Genomic DNA, 19,449 nt, shown 5'->3' on the forward strand with positions numbered 1-19,449 from the left:
TGAACTTCATGTGGTTCAACATTTGCAGTATCACTAGGCAACACCAGATCAATGCTGGAAGATGAGCTGGTAGGAGGTAAACTGCTATCCTTTACCCGGGAATAGTGGGAGGGAAGGGAGCTACCAGTTTTACTAGGAGAGAGTGGAAGGGGACCCCCTATTTTGGCTGGAGAGGAGAATCTAGAGGGGTAGGGGAGGTCCCCTGAGATAATGGGCCCTTTAACTTTGGGGTGGTTAAAGCAGGAGAACATGAAGGTTTATGCAGAGCACGCGCATGTGTGTGTGTGTGTGTGTGTGTGCTCTAAGCACCGTGCTCCCTTTAATGCGGCCATTAGAGTGCACACTTGTTCTGCACATTATTATGTTGGTATATTGGGTACATAGAAAAATTGTATTAAAATTAGAACAGCCAGTTTTAATGAGCTTTGTAGTAGATAGGCCTCTATATTAGGACAAAAAAAGAAAAAACAGATATGAGCATAACGCCAGAGTTGAGAAATAGGCAAGTTGATATTTGGATGGAACCTCGCTGGTATTGCTACTTGTTTACATATGGGACAGTGCATCCTGGGCCAAGGATGACCTTGAACCAAGCAAATTTCAGTCTGATTCAAGCTTGCTTAAAGTTTTGGATTTTCTCTAGAATTGTTAGGGGGAAGTCCATCTGAATTTTATCAGCAGATTTGAAGATGTGAAAGAAATTTGAAAAATCAAAATCAAAGGAAATTCAAAAATTTGATTTGGATTTTTTAATCTTTCTTCAAACAGGGTTGGTTGAACCAGCTGGATGAACCTGTTTAGAAAAAGTTTGCACATCTCTGTGCTGCAGTGTCATTAATATGACTATTACTTTGTTCCAGAATATTATATTGTTAATGTAAGGTAACGTTAATATTTGTCTTATTTGCCCTGAATGAGATTTTAAATAATATTTTGATTTATAGAGGATTGCTGTCTGGAATAAACTATGCTATAATAATTTAAAAGAAGCAGTGAACTTGGTACATAATTCTGAACTTTGGAGGAATTTAAACAACCCATAAAAATAAATGTAGTCCAGTTGTACAACTCTGAACAGATAAAAAAAAGCATGGGTGACATGCACACTATTGAACTAAATGAGGAATTAGAGAGGCTTCCATTTTTTAATAGCATTAACTGTACCTTATGGGGCCTATGCAGTACTACACGGAATACTTTGAGCACAGCGTTGTATCTGTACCGAGATTTTCGATATGAGGCACTGGTATGTCTACCCACTAACGTCAGTGGATGGATAATGTGGGAGCCTGGAAGGGCACTGTAATACATACAGGGAGGCCTTTTCTGCCGCATCGTTCAGCTGTTGGTGGTAAGAGGCGTGCAGACCAGCGACCGAGAGAGAAACTCAGTGTGTCTTTTACCAAAAAATGTACGTGAGCATTCTCGTAGAGGAAAATGTAATTTGCCGAAAATGTTAGTGCTTCCAGAGTAAGCTTTGCTGAACATTGTGGCAGGGTGTGCTTAAAGTCTGTTTCATTGCTCAGCCCTCTTCAGATCGATGTCCCCTTCCCCCCTCTGCCTGCTATTTTCTTTGCATGGACAAGTTTCTTCACACCCACTGTGTTTCTTTTTGTCATTTTTATTCATTCAAAGCTTGGTCTTGAAAGATTCCACAGTGTCGGGATACTTGGATTTAACTCATCTGAATGGTTCATTTCAGCCGTAGGAGCCATCTTTGCAGGGTAGGTTTATGTTTTGGAAACATTGGCTCTTATATGAATGTAGTACTGCTATTACTGAAGCAGATGTCATGACTTAAATGACAAACACACAATTTTGAACTGGCCATGTAATTTAGCCTGTATTAGAATCACTTTTTGCCATAACCCTCAACTGACTAAAAGGCACGCAGTTAAATTTTGAATGAGTTACAAACTGCATTCGCACTTCTTTGGGAGTCAGATAAATAGCACATTACAATAATCAACTTTAGGTAAAACCAAAGCATTACCCACCTTAATAAAATCTCCTTCCTCCATCAGAGGGCACAAACAATGGGAGTTGCCGAAGATAAAAATAACAGGAATGTCCATCAAAACCCTCAGATTCCATATGTGGCTTTAAAACTGCAACACCATCCCATCAGGCACATTAAAAACACCCAATTCAAATTCCCCTGGATTACCTACCCTAAGTATTTAATCTTTTACCCACCAAGCTACTTTGAACAGTCAGCATACATTTAGGCAAAATATCTAACATCTCAGTTTGTGTCTCCCCAAGGACACAGTTGAATAGTACAATAGATAAATATGTCACAGCCGAGGAAGTAAAAGACAACATGAAAAAATCTCTGGCTTGTGTTTTTTAATATTTTATATCTCCAAAGCACTCATAATAGGCTCTGCCAGCATATAATAGCCGTCATAGCCTTACTCATAATAATAGGTCAATCCCAAATTTTTAAAAGTTTTTATAATTTTTGCAGATAAAAATCAAGCACTTATCTTTTTTGACACCGTGTGATTAGTATTTGCCTGTTCTGGATGTATACCGGAACCCCGACACGGGTCCATGTTTCGATGTAGGACCTGCGTCAGCGGGATGCTTACTTTCTTCTGTCCATCATTTGGATTATTAACAATATTCTGTCAGAGATAGTGTTAATTCCTAATTTGGTGCCAAGATTTACCAAAAAAAAGATAAGTGCTTGATTTTTATTTGCAAAAATTATAAAACTTTAAAAAATTGGGATTGACCTATGATTATGAGAGAGGCTCTACCAGTATAAAATAACCTTCATAGCCTATTATGAAGTCTTTGGAGATAATGCCTAACTGATATAAAATATTAAAAAATACATACAGTTGAATAAGTCATACACTTAAAGCCAAATACCGGAGTATTTTTTCCTTCAGGACAATGATAAATATTAAACAGTGCTGGAGAAATAATAGAACCTTGTGGCACTTCCTGTTCTACAGGTTTGAATTCCCCCAAGGCTTGCAACCTGCCTTCTGTCTGTGGATAAAGAAGTAAACCATTTCAGCATGATTCATTGATTCCAAGACTTTGAAGGCACCTCATTAATAACACAAGATATAGTGTATCAAATGCTGAACTAAGGTCTGAACACACCAACAGCATTTCATTCCCTGTATCATTGCCAAGTTAAAGTCATAAGCACTGCTTCTGGTCCAACAGCCCTCCTGACCCCAGATAAGGATATCTGTTTCCATTTTGGTTTCAAAGAACAAAAAAAAGAGAACTGATGTTTCAGTTTCATTTCCAAAGTGAAGTAAATGTTGGAAGGTTTTGGCAAGCTCTTCCTACTTGCCAATAAAACAGAGCTCATTCTAGTGCAGTTTCTGACTTAAAGTTGAGTCTTACGTCACATGCAAATGTTTCGATCTTGAATTGTAACAGGGGAATTACTACAGGGATTTACACAACCAATTCTCCAGATGCTTGCCACTATGTTGCTAATGACTGCAGAGCTAACGTGATCATGGTGGAAAATCAGAAGCAACTAGACAAAATCCTGCAGGTAGGTGATGGCCATTGTGGTTTCTAACATGATTGCTTCTGTGCTTCTTGACTCCGTTCTCATTTCCTGCTTCCATCCCTGCTTTTGGCATGAGACCCATCACTGACAGTGCCAAGGTTTGATGTGTCTGAAACTTGGTTGTGTTAGAAGGGGCAGAAAGGACCATCTCTTGACCTTTTCTTTCACCTGAATCTCACTGATGGCATTAGAGCCTTGCAATTCCAAGTTATAGTAGTTTTCATGAAGTTGGTATGATATACCCAGAAGACAATAGTCACAAGATTGTTTATAACTAGTCCAGTGCTGTGCAAAGAAAGAAAATGGTCACATGAGACCTGCTGGTCTCAGTCCAATCCTGAGACAACAGACATTCATAACATAACTTAACAGGCACAAGCCATTACAACTTAACAGGCACAAGCCATCACTCTGCTTAGCAGTCACAGTAGACTAGCCATGATTTGATGGGAGCAGTTACTGAGTTATGTTCTCATTCTGTTGAACAGGATTGAAGCTTTTTGGTGGGACATTTTGAGGAGCTTGCTCTGTCACAACATCTGCTGTGCCTTTTCTGCAATTATTGTCACCCTGGCACTAATGTACTAAATTCACTGGAAGAAAAAGAGGAAATAGGGAAACAAATTTTGTTGATGTTTTCTTCTAGTGCTGGCAATATAAAAATGTTGGCAGTCTGCTTGACAGGGCAACCTCCAATCAGATTCATTGATCAACTATATTGCAGGATAACCAGAGATGCTATTACTACTACTACTACATATTTCTACAGTGCTACTACACACACTCAGCATAGTACTGATATGCATATGAGACATCCCCTGCGCCACAGAACTTACAGTCTAGACAAGACAAACTTACAGGACAAATAGACTTTGGGAATTTCATTTCTTGTGGAAAACGGTTGGCAGGATAGTTAAACTGAAACTGCTACCAGTGTGTAGCAGTGTGAGTGTGTACACAGGAATGACAAATAAAAAAACAGCAAAGAGGACTTTTCAGATAAGTGAATGCATTCCCCTAAGAGACTGTTTTTCCTGGTCATGAATATACTATTATCCAACTCTCAGGGCAGAAATGTGAACTGTGACCACAGAATTTCAACACAAAGGCCAGCATCTTCCTAAGGAAGTTTTTCTTTGCTTTTTTTTTTATTTTTTATTTATGCATTTTCAAATTACAATAAAAATTTAAACAAATAAATACAGATCAAACTTATCAAGGTAAATAATAAACATTTGTAATTTATCTAGTATTCATAGTTAATGAAAAAAAAGAATAGTGGTAATATTTATCACATGAAGATTACGTAACAGAGCACTGTCAGAGGAAACAAATGGTAGGTTTAACCCTACTCCAATTAAACAATTGAAATAATTAAGAATTATCAACAGGTATTATTCCTTTTAAGCCACAAGATCTACTGCCGCATTTTCTTGGGGTCTAGAATCTAAAAATACATGTAACTGTGAAACCTCAAAAAATACATTTTTCTGTTGTTGTATTTCCGCCTCACATTTACTGGGGAATTTTTTTTTTAATTTATACTTTATTAATTTTCTTCAATGACAACATCATGAAAAGAAATAAGAAATATGTAAAACATCAGTAACCATCATATAGATAATCAATATAACCATAAACAATCAACTTTGTTTACACTTTACATAATAGGGGGATAAGGCAAATAATATATATAAATACTTATTTATATATATTGACTTGTAATTCCACTAACCTTAGTGAAATTTATTAGCCCTAAATATAATAGGAGGAAGAAAATTTACTTACTAATTCACCTTCTATCTCTAAAACTAAACCTGTGATTTATTCAACAAAAAGGTCTCTAAATGGACAGGATCCACGAAACGAAATTTCTTCCCTTGGTAGGTTATTTGACATACACAAGGGAATTTAAGGAAGAATGTTGCACTTATTCCAGTGGCGTAGCCAGAATTGATTTTTTGGGTGGGCACAAGGTTAACATAGGTGGGCACAAGGCATGCAGGTCTACTAGTTGTTTTCTTACTGATAAATAATGCCATATACTGCACCCTAGAATGACTTTCTAAGTAGTTTGCAACAGCCATTATGTGTCATGTATGAAACTTTAAAATAATTTACCTTCAATTATTTCAAGTATAGAAAACAATCAAATCCAATCATATAATAAAACAAAAATTAATGTATTCTTTCATGAACCATCTTTGCAGAAACCCAGAAATCTTCATAAATACAATAAAATATAATTAATCATCAGAACAGGTGCAGCGCAAAGCTAGGGCAATTCACATTACAAGTAACATGAAAAAAAAATTAAAATTCTGGTGTAATCTCAGCAAAAAATAACCCTCCATTGCTGTTTTGTGAAGTAACAAACTCTTGCAAAGAAAGAGGCATCTGGAACCTTGCCAAACAATCACAGCACTGACTCTCAGGATTCAAACAGCAACCTTATGAAAAAGCAGCAATGCAAATACTACACCAGGCCCTAGAACATTAATACATCACCTACGGGAATAACAGAACAGGCTGGACTACTACTACAGAGAAACTATATGCTAGAAATACTCATTTCTGTCACAAACAGGCAAAACTGAGACCGACCCTTACCTAATATAGAAATAAGAGACTATAAATTAGAAACAGAAACATGTAGATAAAGCCAAAATAGAAAGCCTGAGAAACTAAAATGTCTGGAATACTTAAGAAAGAGCAAACTACAAACATATACGAATTGCACATTCCCAAAGATGACATATTTAAATTTGTCTTAACATCTCTCTCTCCTCTCTCTCTCTCTTCTCTCTCTCTCACTCTTCTCTCTCTCTCTCTTCTCTCTCTCTCTCTCTCTCTCTCTCCTCTCCTCTCTCTCTCTCTCTCTCTATATATATATATATATATATATATATATATATATATATATATCTATATATAGATATATATATTTTATTTTTTATTTTTTTTTTTACCTTTGTTGTCTGATCTTTGTATTTTTCTAATCAGTTGGTCCTGGTCTCTCTTTCCCATTTTTTCCCCCCTTTGTCGCTCATTTCCTAATTCCTCTTCAGTGTCTTTTCTACTACTGTCTTCTTCCCTTCCACATACCAACACATATATACATAAATGCTTTCTCTCACAGACTCCCACACACTCAGGCTCTCACTCTCATATGCTCTCCCCCCCCCCCCAGCTCACATTCTTGCAGACCACACATACAAGCTCTCACTTTCTCACCCCTCCCCAGGCTTATACTCCTATGCACACACAGACGCACATCCAGGCACCCATTCTCATCCACACACACAAACCCATTCTCCCATTCTCACCCACACATACACACATTTAAGGTCCCATTCTCACCCACACATACACACTTTCAAGCACCCATTCTTACCCACATATTCAAGCTTCCATTCTCACCCACACACACAAACCCAGGCTCCCATTCTCACCCATATATATATACATATTCAAGCTTCCATTCTCACCCACATATTCAAGCTTCCATTCTCACCCACACACACAAACCCAGGCTCCCATTCTCACCCATATATACACACATTCAAGCTTCCATCCTCACCCATATATACACACATTCAAGCTTCCACCTCACCCACATATTCAAGCTTCCATTATCACCCACACACATTCAAGACTCCATTCTCACTCCCATACACACCCAGGGTCCGATTTTCACCCACACACACACAAGGCTCCCATTCTCATCCTCACATACACATTCAAGCCTGTGCACAGTTTCCGCTTCCTCCCCCCAGAGCAGGAAGATCAGCTGCCTCTCCTGCTGCCACTGGCCTCCTGCTATCTTCGGGCCGTATGGCCGACCGATCTTCCTGTTTGGGGGGGGGGGATGAGAGCGGAAGCGCCACGCACAGTTTCCGCTTCCTCCCCCCAGAGCAGGAAGATCAGCTTGCCTCTCCTGCTGCCACTGGCCTCCTGCTATCTTCCGGGCCGTATGGCCGACCGATCTTCCTGTTTGGGGGGGGGGGGAGGAGGAGAGCGGAAGTGCCGCGCACAGTTTCCGCTTCCTCCCCCCAGAGCAGGAAGATCAGCTGGCCTCTCCTGCTGCCGCTGGCCTCCTGCTATCTTCGAGCCATACGGCCGACCGATCTTCCTGCTGGGGGGGGGGGGAGCGGAAGCTGTGCGCGGCACTTCCCCTCTCCCCCCCCCCCCCCACCAACAGGAAGATCGGTCGGCTGTACGCAGGAGGCCAGTGACAGCAGGAGAGGCAGCTGATCTTCCTGCTCTGGGGGGAGGAAGCGGAAACTGTGCGCGGCGCTTCCGCTCTCCTCCCCCCCCCCCCAAACAGGAAGATCGGTCGGCCATACGGCCCGAAGATAGCAGGAGGCCAGTGGCAGCAGGAGAGGCCAGCTGATCTTCCTGCTCTGGGGGGAGGAAGTGGAAGCTGTGCATGGCGCTTCCGCTCCCCCCCTCCCCCTGCAAACAGGAAGATCGGTCGGCCATATGGTTGTAGGACCGCTTCCCCACGTGTGCCGTGATGGCGTGCCAAGCATGGGTTCTCCTCTTCACTGTTGCGGGGATGGGATCCCGCGACAGCCTTGCAGTTCTGGTGTCAGTTGGGTGGGCCTGGGTCTAAATTGGGTGGGCACCTGCCCACCCAGGCCCACCCGTGGCTACACCACTGACTTATTCCCACTACCTGATTTTTTAATGAAAGAAAATACTTTCTCCTTGCCTGTGTGGCCCGGGCGACGTCAGGAAAAATTTGGATCTTATGTCCACAAAATAATACATCTTTCATTTTAAAGAAATTCCTGAATAAATTATCTTTATCCTGTTCAGCAAGAAATGAAACAAAAAGTGTTGCTCTTTTATCGATTATGTCTATAGATTCCTCCAAGAAGGTTATTATACCTAAACTTGGAGGAGCTTCTATCTCTAAATTTTGTTCATTCAAATTTCTTCTAGGTCTTACAGTGAAATAGTATATCTTAGATACTTTGGGAAAATCCTCCTCTCTATAATGTAAAATTTCTCTCATAAATTTTTTAAACATTTCAAGTGGGGATAACAAACGTGTCTGTGGGAAATTTACTATTCTCAAGTTTTTTGATCGCAGTATATTCTCCAACCGTTCATTTTCTTTATGCAAAATTTAACTATCTTGCATAAACACGTTCTGAGAGTTTTGTATCACCTGAACCTTAGAATTTAGTGCAATTATTTCCTTTTCACAATTAACAATTTTTGTCTCATGTTCAACAATTGAATTTGCATTGACTTTAATCACAGAGATAAAGAATTATTCATTAAAGAAATATTGTTACCTAATTTTCCCTATCACCCTCCCCCCATACCCTCCTTCCCCCACCCCCCCCCCCCCAGGTCCTGGCCAATAAAACATATACATATACTGCCAAGTAGTCGAGGATCAGAACAATCCACAGAAGGGTGAGAACCACTTCCCTATCCAAGGTTATAATCAGCAGGTCTACAACAGTCATTAAGGATCAGACTCCGAGCGTGGTGCGGCAAAGCTTGCAGATATACCTCCCATGTTCCCAAGAAGAGTCTATGCTGTTCCGGAGACAATTTTAGAAGTGAGGCAGTCCATGTGCATCATGCGATGAATAATGATTATGCCAAGTCCAATATGAGGGCGCCAATTGTTCCAACCAATTAAGTAAAATAACTTTTTCCCCCACCAACCAGGCCTTTTTGACCAGAATACGCCAACCCACTTTTCTAATAACAGACTGGGGAATGCAATCAAATAAGATCAGCTGCGGGGTGATGGTGAATCGCACTTTCAGTAAATGCTGCAAATAATTCACGATTTTCCCCCAAATCAATTGTATAAGTGGGCAGGCCCAGAAAGCGTGAGATAGCGTTCCCATAGCAAGATGGCAACGGGGACACGTGGAATCCGAAATGAGGCGTGCCCGCCAAGCAATTTGTGGGGAAACAAAAGCCTTGCGCAGAAATTTATATTGCATTTCCCGGAAATACATGTTACCTGTGGTTCTATTTAAGTTCCTCATACAAGCTGAAAAAATTGTCACTGAAATCTTAAATACTCCATCTTTTTCCCAGCATTCTACAGAGGTGGCATATGTGGTGTGGGACATATCCCGTTGAAGGCCTTTGTAATACTTAGAAAGAGATAGAGGGCTTTGCCTTTCCAGATGAAAGAATGATTCTAATGCTAGAAATTGGGCGGGGCTTTGACTGTCCAGTTTTAGCGCCAATATATAATGCCTAAGTTGGAGATAGCCAAATATCTGAGCAGCCGTTAAGCCATAGAGTCTCTGTAATGTGGGGAACAACATCAGGGCCCCCTCAGAATCTAACAAGTGTCCCAAGTGAGAAATGCCTTTCTGTACTCATCCCCGTAAGCTGATGTCTTGGGAGCCAGGAAGAAATTCCGGGTTTCCCCGGACAGGAAGGAGGTATGGACTGCATTGGGGCAGACCCAACCGCTTCATAAGATACGCCCAGGCCTTTCGAATTGGGGCAATCAGCGGATTTTGAGACAGTGCCGGCGGTAACTCCTTGCTCGGCCCCATCAAAGCATAGGTAAGCTCTAGGGGAGCCACCAGAGTGCGCTCGGCCAGGATATTGATATAGAAGGGCGTATCCAATATCCATTCCCGAATGAGACGAAGATTGGCCGCTACACAATAAAAGCTAAAATTTGGAACACCCATGCCTCCAGCACCCCAGCGTAGAGTTAACCAAGAGAGTGGTATACGGGCCCTCTTCCCCTGCCAGAGAAAGCGTCTCATCATTTTTTGTAGGGCGATGTTATCACAATGCCTAAGCATCAGAGGTAGATTTTGCAACACATATAGCCATTTAGGCAAAAGGATCATCTTAAACAGATTAATACTCCCCCCCCCCCCCCAGGGAAAGTAGTAGATTTCTCCAGAGACTAAGTTTTTCTTTAGTTTGTCGCAACAGTCTCGAGACATTCAGATCATACATAGCTGGCAGATCTAGAGAGAGGTTGATCCCCAGATATTTTATTGTGCCTTCTGCCCAATGTAATGGGAATTGATCTCCCCACTGCCCCCGGAGAGTCGATGGAAAACCCAAGGCCTCTGACTTAGCCCAATTAATCCTCAATCCAGAGAATACACCATACTCCTGGACCACACTCAATAATGCCGGTAAGGATTGACAGGGATTAGTAAGAAAAACCAATATATCATCCGCAAACGCGGCGTATTTAAAGACCTCTTGCTGTCCGTGGGCATGAAACAAGAGCCCTCTAATCATGGAGGAGGCTTGAATGGCCAGTAATAAGGGCTCTAAAGTTAGCAAGCAAAGTAAGGGGGATAATGGGCAGCCTTGCCTCTAATAGTTTTAAATCTGCTACCAGCTAGTTTCAAGGAGTGTCCTCTAGTCCTAGTATTATTTGAAAGAGTAAATAACTATTAACCTAATTGAATATGTAAATAACTATTAACCTAATTGAATATGTATATTTTTAAAGGGGGATTATGATTTATTTTAGTCATATTAGAATTGTATGTACTTTTATTTATCTACTGTTGTGAGCTGCTCTATACTGGCACTCTCTTAAAAAAAGGTGAGTTATAAATGCTGTTTTTAAATTAAATTAAAGGAAACTTGCTCAGCTCACTCATGATTTTATAAACTTCTATCTTATCCCCATGTCTTCTCCACACTGAAGAGCCTGGGCTTGACAGGTTCTCTTTATAAGGAAACCTAGCCTAACATACCCCCATATCTGAACAAGCATTTTGCCCTGTTGGCTCATGATTGTCAATCTGAAAACAAAACATACCACTGTATTAAACTAGATGAAGTGTATGTGATATAATGTAAAATATAAAAGATTATGTTTTTCTTTTTCTGTAGATCTGGAAGAGGTTACCTCATTGAAGGCTGTCATTCAGTACAAAGACTCTCTGCAGAAGAGACATCCAAATTTGTACACAGTATGTAAATGCATGTAATAATGCAAGAGTGCAAGAAAAATGACAGTGGAGATTTCTAATTATAAATATTTAGTAAGCTAGTAAGTGCTGTGTGGGAGCTATTGCATGCATTTCAGTACAGTGGAAAATATCATGGAGATCGTTGAAAACATGCTAACCAGGCAGTACAAAATCATTGTCTCTGCTTTGAAAATCATTTGGGAAAAAGAAAGAAGATGATCCATTTGGGCCTTAGATAGGGGTGTGTGGACAATGCAGTAGCATAAGGCATAGATGCTAGAGACTGAGCTGTCAGAGAGAGTATGCATTGTGTGCCAGAACTGTTATTGCTCCCCACTTGGTGAAAGGGAGGGGTTCGGCACATTTTTGGGGGGTGGAACTTGCAACTCTGTAGTGACACCCGCGGAAGGATGATTGTAGTGTTGACACATTCAGAACTGATGTCCCACATAATTACTGTTGGGCTTTTAGGGGTGAGCTTTCAATAAGCCATCTAACCTACACCTACCCATGTACTTTTCAGCCTACACAACAAATTTGACTTTCAAACACAAACTACTCACATAGTTTGAAGATCGGGTAGTTTTGTGAATAAAAAAATATATCCATACTTTTAAGGCATAGGCAACAGGCGTGTGAAGTACACAAGTTAACTATGTACCTTGATGTTTGAAATTCAATGTGCATGAGTAGATTTCTTCCCCAAAAACTTTACCCAGCTTAGAATATCTTCTTTTTACTGTTTGCATGTCGTGAAACTACTTTTAAACTGCTAAAACTGCATTTAGATTGATTCAGCCATTCTACCTGCGCAATTTCCAATTTTTCCAGCATAGTTCCTGACTAAGGCTTTGAAAATTCACCCCCATTGTATTTTTGAAGAATTTAAAATGATGCATGCCTTTAGCTCTTGGCACTGGACTTCTTAGTTAGTTTTCTCTCTTTTATTTACCAGTGGCAGGAGTTTATGGATTTGGGAAGTGACGTACCAGATACTAGACTGGCTGACATCCTTCATTCCCAAAAACCTAATCACTGCTGCGTGCTGATCTACACTTCTGGAACCACTGGGAATCCTAAGGCGTAATGCTAAGTCATGACAATGTAAGTGTAAAGGAAGGCATGAGATTGTTGCTTTCTTTTCTTTCCTATTTTGAAACACACAGTGATAGCAGCAAAGTTCTTCAAATTGACTCTTTACAGTTCATCACATCTTCATGTATCTGTTCCAGGAAATGGTGATTTCTGGTAATGAAAAATAGTGAAACACTGTACTGAACCATATGGAGTCAAAGGGAAACTTTATTCCTACAATGTTGCAACCTCACTCTCTATACTATATACTCTATAATACATCCAAAATTTAGAATAGAGCCCTAAAATATAATATAATGAAACAAATGTAGAACAATATGAAAAACAATGTTAATAACCAAATGATAATATACAAAAAAATGTAATAAAGGTAGGAAAACCAGAATAGCAATAACAACATGTAAAATGACACTTAAGTCATTCAAAGATCGGTTTTGGTGAAATGCCTTTTTTAGAGGATTGAGTGCTTTAAAATGGTGTAGTATGCATACTTTACGCTAATTCTAAAGAGAAACTACCCAGGTAATTGAACAATTTAAAAGGGAGAGTAATTTCACTACTATGGAAAATATTGATGAAAATCATGAAATGAACTGTAAAAATGAAACAAATATACCCACTCTTGGGTACCAGAAAATGAGATCAGCAATAGAAGTGTGACCTAGAAACATAGAAACATGATGGCAGAAAAAGACCGTATGGTTTATTTAGTTTGCCCATCTGCGCACCTCAGAGATCCCCTGCATTTATCCCAGGCTTTATTGAATTTAGGTACCACTGCTTCTTCTGGGAGGCCCTTTTGTAAAGAAATATTTCCTAAGATTACCCTGAGTGCACCCCATTTCACCCCTTATCCATGACGCCCTCATTCTAGAGCCCCCTTTCCATTGAAAGAGGCTCACCTCCTGTGCATGGAAACCTTTGGCACAGTTAAATGTTTCTAGCATATCTCCCCCATCTCACCTTTCCTCTAGGTTGTTTAGATATTTAAGCCTATCCCCATGTGCTTTAGAGCGAAGCTCACTGATCATATTAGCAGCCACCCTTTTGTCCAACTCCCATCCTGTTTATATCCTTTGAAGGTGCGGTCTCCAGAACTGTACACATTATTCCAAGTGAGGTCTCACTAGAGACCTATACGAGGGCAGTATCACCTCCCTTTTTCTGCTGACCATTCCTTTCCTTATACAGCCAAGCATCTTTCTGGTTTCTGCTGTCAGTTTGTCATCCTATTTGGCCACCTTAAGATCATTGGATACAATCACCCCCAGATCCGGTTCTTCTTTCTTGCTTAGAAGCGTTTCACCCCCCAATACTGTCCCCTCTTCCTTGGGTTTTGCAGCCTAAATGCATTACTCTCCATTGTGTAGCATTAAATCTTAGCTGCCAGACCCTAGACCCCTGGGATTTTCTAGATCCCTACTCATTATTTCTACACCTTCCTGGCTGTTTACTCTGTTGCAGATTTTGGTATCACTGGCAAAAAAGGCAAACCTTTCCTGACAATCCTTCCGCTAGGTCACACATGAAAATGTTGAAAAGAATTGATCCGAGGAGCAATCCCTGAGGCATACTGCTAGTAACACCCCCCCCCCCGAAGAGTGAACTCCTCATATATTTGAGTTGGAAACCTGGCAGTGGGGCACCAGAGCTCATAAAGAAGGTAGTGTTTGTACAAGTTTTGTTTAACGATATTACCTTCTTTATTTCCATGGCATACATAATATTCTCAGTTCCCTTTTCTACATATAGTTCCACCCATAAGTATGCACCATGGATAGACTTCTGAAGGGAGCTGTCCCTAAAATGAGTATTCTAGTGGTGCACCCAACTCCGTTTTATGTGTGAGTCAATGAACTTACCAAGGTAAAAAAGTGCAGCTTCTACTTTCAAGAGCCAGGGCTACAGTAAATGAAATATACAAAAAGAGTTAATCATAAACAGATTTGAATATAGATAACTGTTAACCCGGTTTCCAGTGATACTCTTCCCTAGGGCTACTAATAACCTTAAATTTACTTATACTTATTATTTATCAGAGGAATACTTTTGTATTTGTGGATCCAGTACACCTGGAAACTTTTTGGATGGATAAATCCACTGGGTAATCTTAGTTCTTGTTAGCATAATTGGGCAGCTCCAATAATGTGGTCTATAGTTAGATAAAATGTTTTCCTTCTTTAATATTGGTACCAGTTTGTATATTGATATTTTTTCTCTGTTTTCTGTTTATTTTCTGTTTCTTGTAAATATGAAGTAAACTCAATAAAGAATTAATTTAAAAAAATAAATTTACTTATACTAAGGCTTTGTATATCTTTACATTATTAGTGAACTCACTATAACCCTCAATGGTATATATTTACAGTAATAGGCCTAGTAATGTACATGCATAAATATATTCATTCAATACCTCCAGGCCCTCAGTAGCAATTGCTCTGCAATATAAATAGTCCCTTAACCCTTGGGGGTTAGCAGAAATGTGATGTGATTTTAGTCCCTGTGAGATCAACAGGCAATAATGAAGCATGTGAAGAGTTCAACTAGGATGTGCAAAGGAAGGCCCCCTTCTACCCCTGGGTTATGGTAATAGCACAGGGATAAAATTAGATACAATAAAGAACTTGGATTTAGCTGTAATCCACAGGCTTCTTCTGGTAAAGATGAATTCCTATGATTTTAATGGGGTGATGGATGCTTCTGAAGTATAGTCTGATGGCTGACTTATTTATGCAAAGGCCCAGTACAGACCTCTTCCCCTGTGGGTGTTACGAGCATGACCTCCGGCAGCTGTTATGAACCGAGGGCTTGGAGACTTTCGGCTACTGTTACAAGCGTGGAGGCGTGGTCGTTTCTAAAGCAGGTGATGTGAGCCCTTGGGCCACGGCATGACTCAGGGAGGAGTCCCAAGACACACCGCGGGAGGTGAGCTGGGTGCAAGTACGGGTAATGAGGAACAGGACAAGACTGAAGCGAAGAAAGGATATGGAGGTCTGACCCTCTATCGGACCTGCACCCCCCAAGATGACCAACAACGCAATGTTGATCAATGAACAGTCCACCGACCATTCCAAGCCCTTTCGGACCTGCCGCTGGGTAACGATAAAAGGCGGCAGGCCAGACAAAGGACAAGGGCAGACGGAGTCCTTAGAACACAGAAGACTTAGACAAGGACTGAAGCGAGGACACTGTAGACGAAGGCAAGGATCAAAGCGCTGGGTCGAGACTGCGATGCTGTGCACCCTACCCAGTCCACCCGCGGGACTGGTCGCAGACCACACTGGGCTCGAAGCAGACTCCAGGAGAGATAGTGGAAGCTGATACCGGAACATGACGAAGATACTGAAGAGGCCTGCACCGGGGCACGCCCTACACAGTCCACCTGCAGGACTGGTCGCGGACCACGCTGGTGTGGAGCAGGTTCGAACAGAGTCTTGACATGGACGGACGCGAATTGCAATAGGCTCTGGAGACCGGGACAAGACTCAAGCACAGGATTCGATTCTCAAGGAGTAAAACTTAGGACTGAAGCAGAAGTCTTCCGGAGGGTTGCACTGCAGAGAGGAAGATGGCCTTGTACCGTGAGGTGCCCTACACAGCCCGCCCATGGGCTGGTCGCGGACCATGACAACGGCATGCCAGGAAAGTGGACATCAGGGAACCAAGGCATGGAGGCAGAGGCAAAGCAAATGCATCAGGAAGGACATCAGACATCAGGAGGTACAAACGAAGAACATCAGAAATAGGAAGACATCTGAAGACATGGACGAAGGACATCAGGAACCTGAAGACGACTACGACCTGGACAAAGAACATCAGGAACATGAAGATGACTGAAGACCTGGATGAAGAACTTCAGGAACATGAAGACGACTGAAGACCTGGATGAAGGACATCAGGAATATGAAGACGAAGCCGTCAAAGCAAAAGAAAACCTCGGAAGACCTGGACCGGTCAGAAGACACAGCCAATTGTGGAACCTAATCCGAAGGTCTGGAGTGACTGAAGAAAGGCCCTTATATAGGGCTGAAGCAGGAAACTGGGTGGAGCTGGATTCCGGTGGCCCTTTAAATACCCAGAAGAGGCACGCACCGGCGCCTAAGAACAGGAAGAGAGAACACAGGACCATGGACAGCGGCACCCGGCCACAGGAAGGAGCAGGCAGGCTTCAGGGCGGCCTCCAGGCCGCAGGATGACATCAGGACAACAGCAGTTTCCCCCTACCACTCCTGGAAGGTCTCGGCGGTGGCTCCATGCTGCAAGAGCGCTGGCGGGTGCGGCATCCCCCAGGTCCCGGCAGCAGAACAGACCAAGAAAGCAAGCGAATCATTAGCGGCTTCCCAGGCCGCGGTGGATGGTTCCCGGCAAATTTGGTCCTGCCGTGCAGGACAGGAAGCTGCCGCAGCCTCGGGGCCACAGGGGACAGTGGCAGCAGCAGTCCGCCATGAAGAAGCAGGTGGGTGGAGGAGCTGCCCATGGCTCACCGCAGGCAGGGCCGTAACAGTGTGCATATGACAGTGGTTACTCATGTTCCCCATAGAACTCCTCTGAGAAGTGGTCTTCCTCCTGGTCTGTGGGAACTTTATTCTCTGCACATAGGCTGCAGCGAGCAACACCCCAGTCACAGATTACAGGGCTTTGCCAGAAGCTCTCAGCCATAATGGAAACGATAGGGGTTCAGCAGAGAACTGGCATCATAACTGGGAGACCACTGTATAAATCCCTGCAGGGCACAGTAGACCTAATTGGATAGCATCACAGTCATCACTTCTGCTGTGCTACTCTATCAGTTTCCACGTGCATTACAAAAACCTAGACAGGTTTGGAATCATTGTCCTTTCAGCATTCTCATTGGTCAGATCTTTCTCTATGCTCCATTGCTTCTTAGTCATGTGATCAGAGGCATAGTGTATTTCCATGAGGAAATGTCAGGCTGAGGCAGCCATGTTGAGAAGGGCTGCAGATGTCCCAAGTGCAGTTTTGTGATAGGCAAAAAGGTATGTATTGTATACACTGTACTCTTGGTTGTTTTTCCATTTATCTTATGGTATTATAACTTTGTTACATTTTATACATGTACTGTATTTTCAATAAACTATAAATTGAAAAAAAAAAGGTATGGTGACTACCAGAGAGCAAAGTAAAGGGCTCTTCACACAAAGCTTATGTGTATGGACATTCCCTTATTGAAAGGTACATTTTCATTTACCTGCATATAGGGGCAGATTTTAAAAGGGGTATGCATGTAAGATACGCGCGTACCCCCCGAAAACCTGCCCCAAGTTCCCCCTGTGTGCGCCGAGCCTATGTTGAATAGGCTCGGTGGCACGCGCAAGCCCCGGGAACACGCATACGTACCAGGACTTTCCTGGGGGGGGGGGTGTCGGGGGCATGTCGCGATGGCACATCATTCGGGGGCGTGGCCACGGGTGTGGTTCCGGCCCGGGGGCATTTCGGGTGCGTGGCCGAGGCCTCTGAAACAGCTCCCGGGCCGGGGAATCGCACGCCGGCTCTGGCAAACGTAACTTTTAAAACAAAAGTAGGGGGGGTTTAGATAGGGCTGGGGGGATGGGTTAGGTAGGGGAAGGGAGGGGGAAGGGGTGGGGGGCTGGAGGGAACGGAGGCAGGCTGCGCAGCTCGGCGCACGCAGGCTGCCGATTTTGGGCAGCCTTGCGCGCGCCGACCCCGGATTTTAAAGGATATGCGCGTATCTATTAAAATCCGGCGTACTTTTATAAAATCTACCCCATTATGTCTCTCTCCTGTGTTCACATATTCTGAATATTAGATTTGGTGTGGGAAGATCCGTTATAATTAAAATATATAGACCAGATTTTTAAGCAAGCAGTCTCCTAAAGAAGGCAACATTTTGCCTAAACATAGTCATGTTGGGGTTTTATGAATAACCATTTGTTGCATGAATTGGGTATCATTTTACATAAGTTATTTCTATTCTGTTTTTCCTGCCTTTACTAGATCTTTTTGAACAACAGGCTTTGATTATTAAAATTGGTATTATATTTTAGACTTTTATTTTACCACTACCACCCCTTCCTAGCTGATTTGCTCTGTGATCTTTTTGGTACATTTTGTGTTACCTGGACAGATAACCTGGACAGCAGCCCATGCCAGCAGAGCAGGAGAGATGATCCCAGCAGAAATCCTGCAGGAGACGATAGTCAGTTACCTTCCTCTCAGCCACATCGCTGCTCAGATATACGACCTCTGGACTGGAATCAAGTGGGGCGAACAAGTCTACTTTGCAGATCCAGATGCTTTAAAGGTCTGCATAAAACCTTCAGCTTTTTCTACATAATTCCTATGCTACAATTAATTTAATTTCATTCAAAATGTATTTTCTGCCTTTTCTGGCTGAGGCTATTACAAGGTGGATTACAACATGAAATAAAACAATTATAATAGAGAAATACCAAAATCACCTGCCTCCTCCAGTATTCATCCCACACATCCCAAGATACAGCAATGTACACCATATAATTCACCTGAAAATTGTTAAAAACAATCAGCTAATTACAGACATTATTTTTGCTGCAAGAGCCATACCTGCAGCCTCCTTCCAATGGAAATCTCCCCTTCAGATTAAACCTACAAAAACATAAAAGCAAAATTAATTTAAAATATTGGCAAGGCTTCATTTAAAAAATGAAGCTAATTAGTCATTAACCAACACTACTACCCCAACCTCATTTATCTCAATCCATAGACACAACTGAGTCATTCCCCCTCCAAGCTATAAACTCACATGGTAGGAAAATTCCTGTTCTATAAGGCTGTTCTGATTATAATAAGGCTATGTTTCCCTACTCTCCTCACACTCTTTTTCTGTTTCTAAGAACACGTGTT

General features: G+C 42.0%; 1 protein-coding gene across 1 annotated transcript in view; it reads left to right on the forward strand.

Moving 5' to 3' along the window:
• The window catches only part of ACSBG1 (acyl-CoA synthetase bubblegum family member 1), a 96,195-nt gene that overhangs the window by 57,086 nt on the left and 19,660 nt on the right, over positions 1-19,449 (forward strand). The window contains 7 exon segments of the mRNA XM_029575025.1: positions 1,636-1,724; positions 3,409-3,529; positions 11,411-11,429; positions 11,432-11,490; positions 12,446-12,566; positions 12,569-12,594; positions 18,692-18,868. Of these exon segments, the coding sequence (XP_029430885.1) occupies positions 1,636-1,724; positions 3,409-3,529; positions 11,411-11,429; positions 11,432-11,490; positions 12,446-12,566; positions 12,569-12,594; positions 18,692-18,868 (612 nt within the window).

This window comes from Rhinatrema bivittatum, chromosome 13 (assembly GCF_901001135.1).
Source record: "Rhinatrema bivittatum chromosome 13, aRhiBiv1.1, whole genome shotgun sequence".
NCBI classification, from domain to species: domain Eukaryota; kingdom Metazoa; phylum Chordata; class Amphibia; order Gymnophiona; family Rhinatrematidae; genus Rhinatrema; species Rhinatrema bivittatum.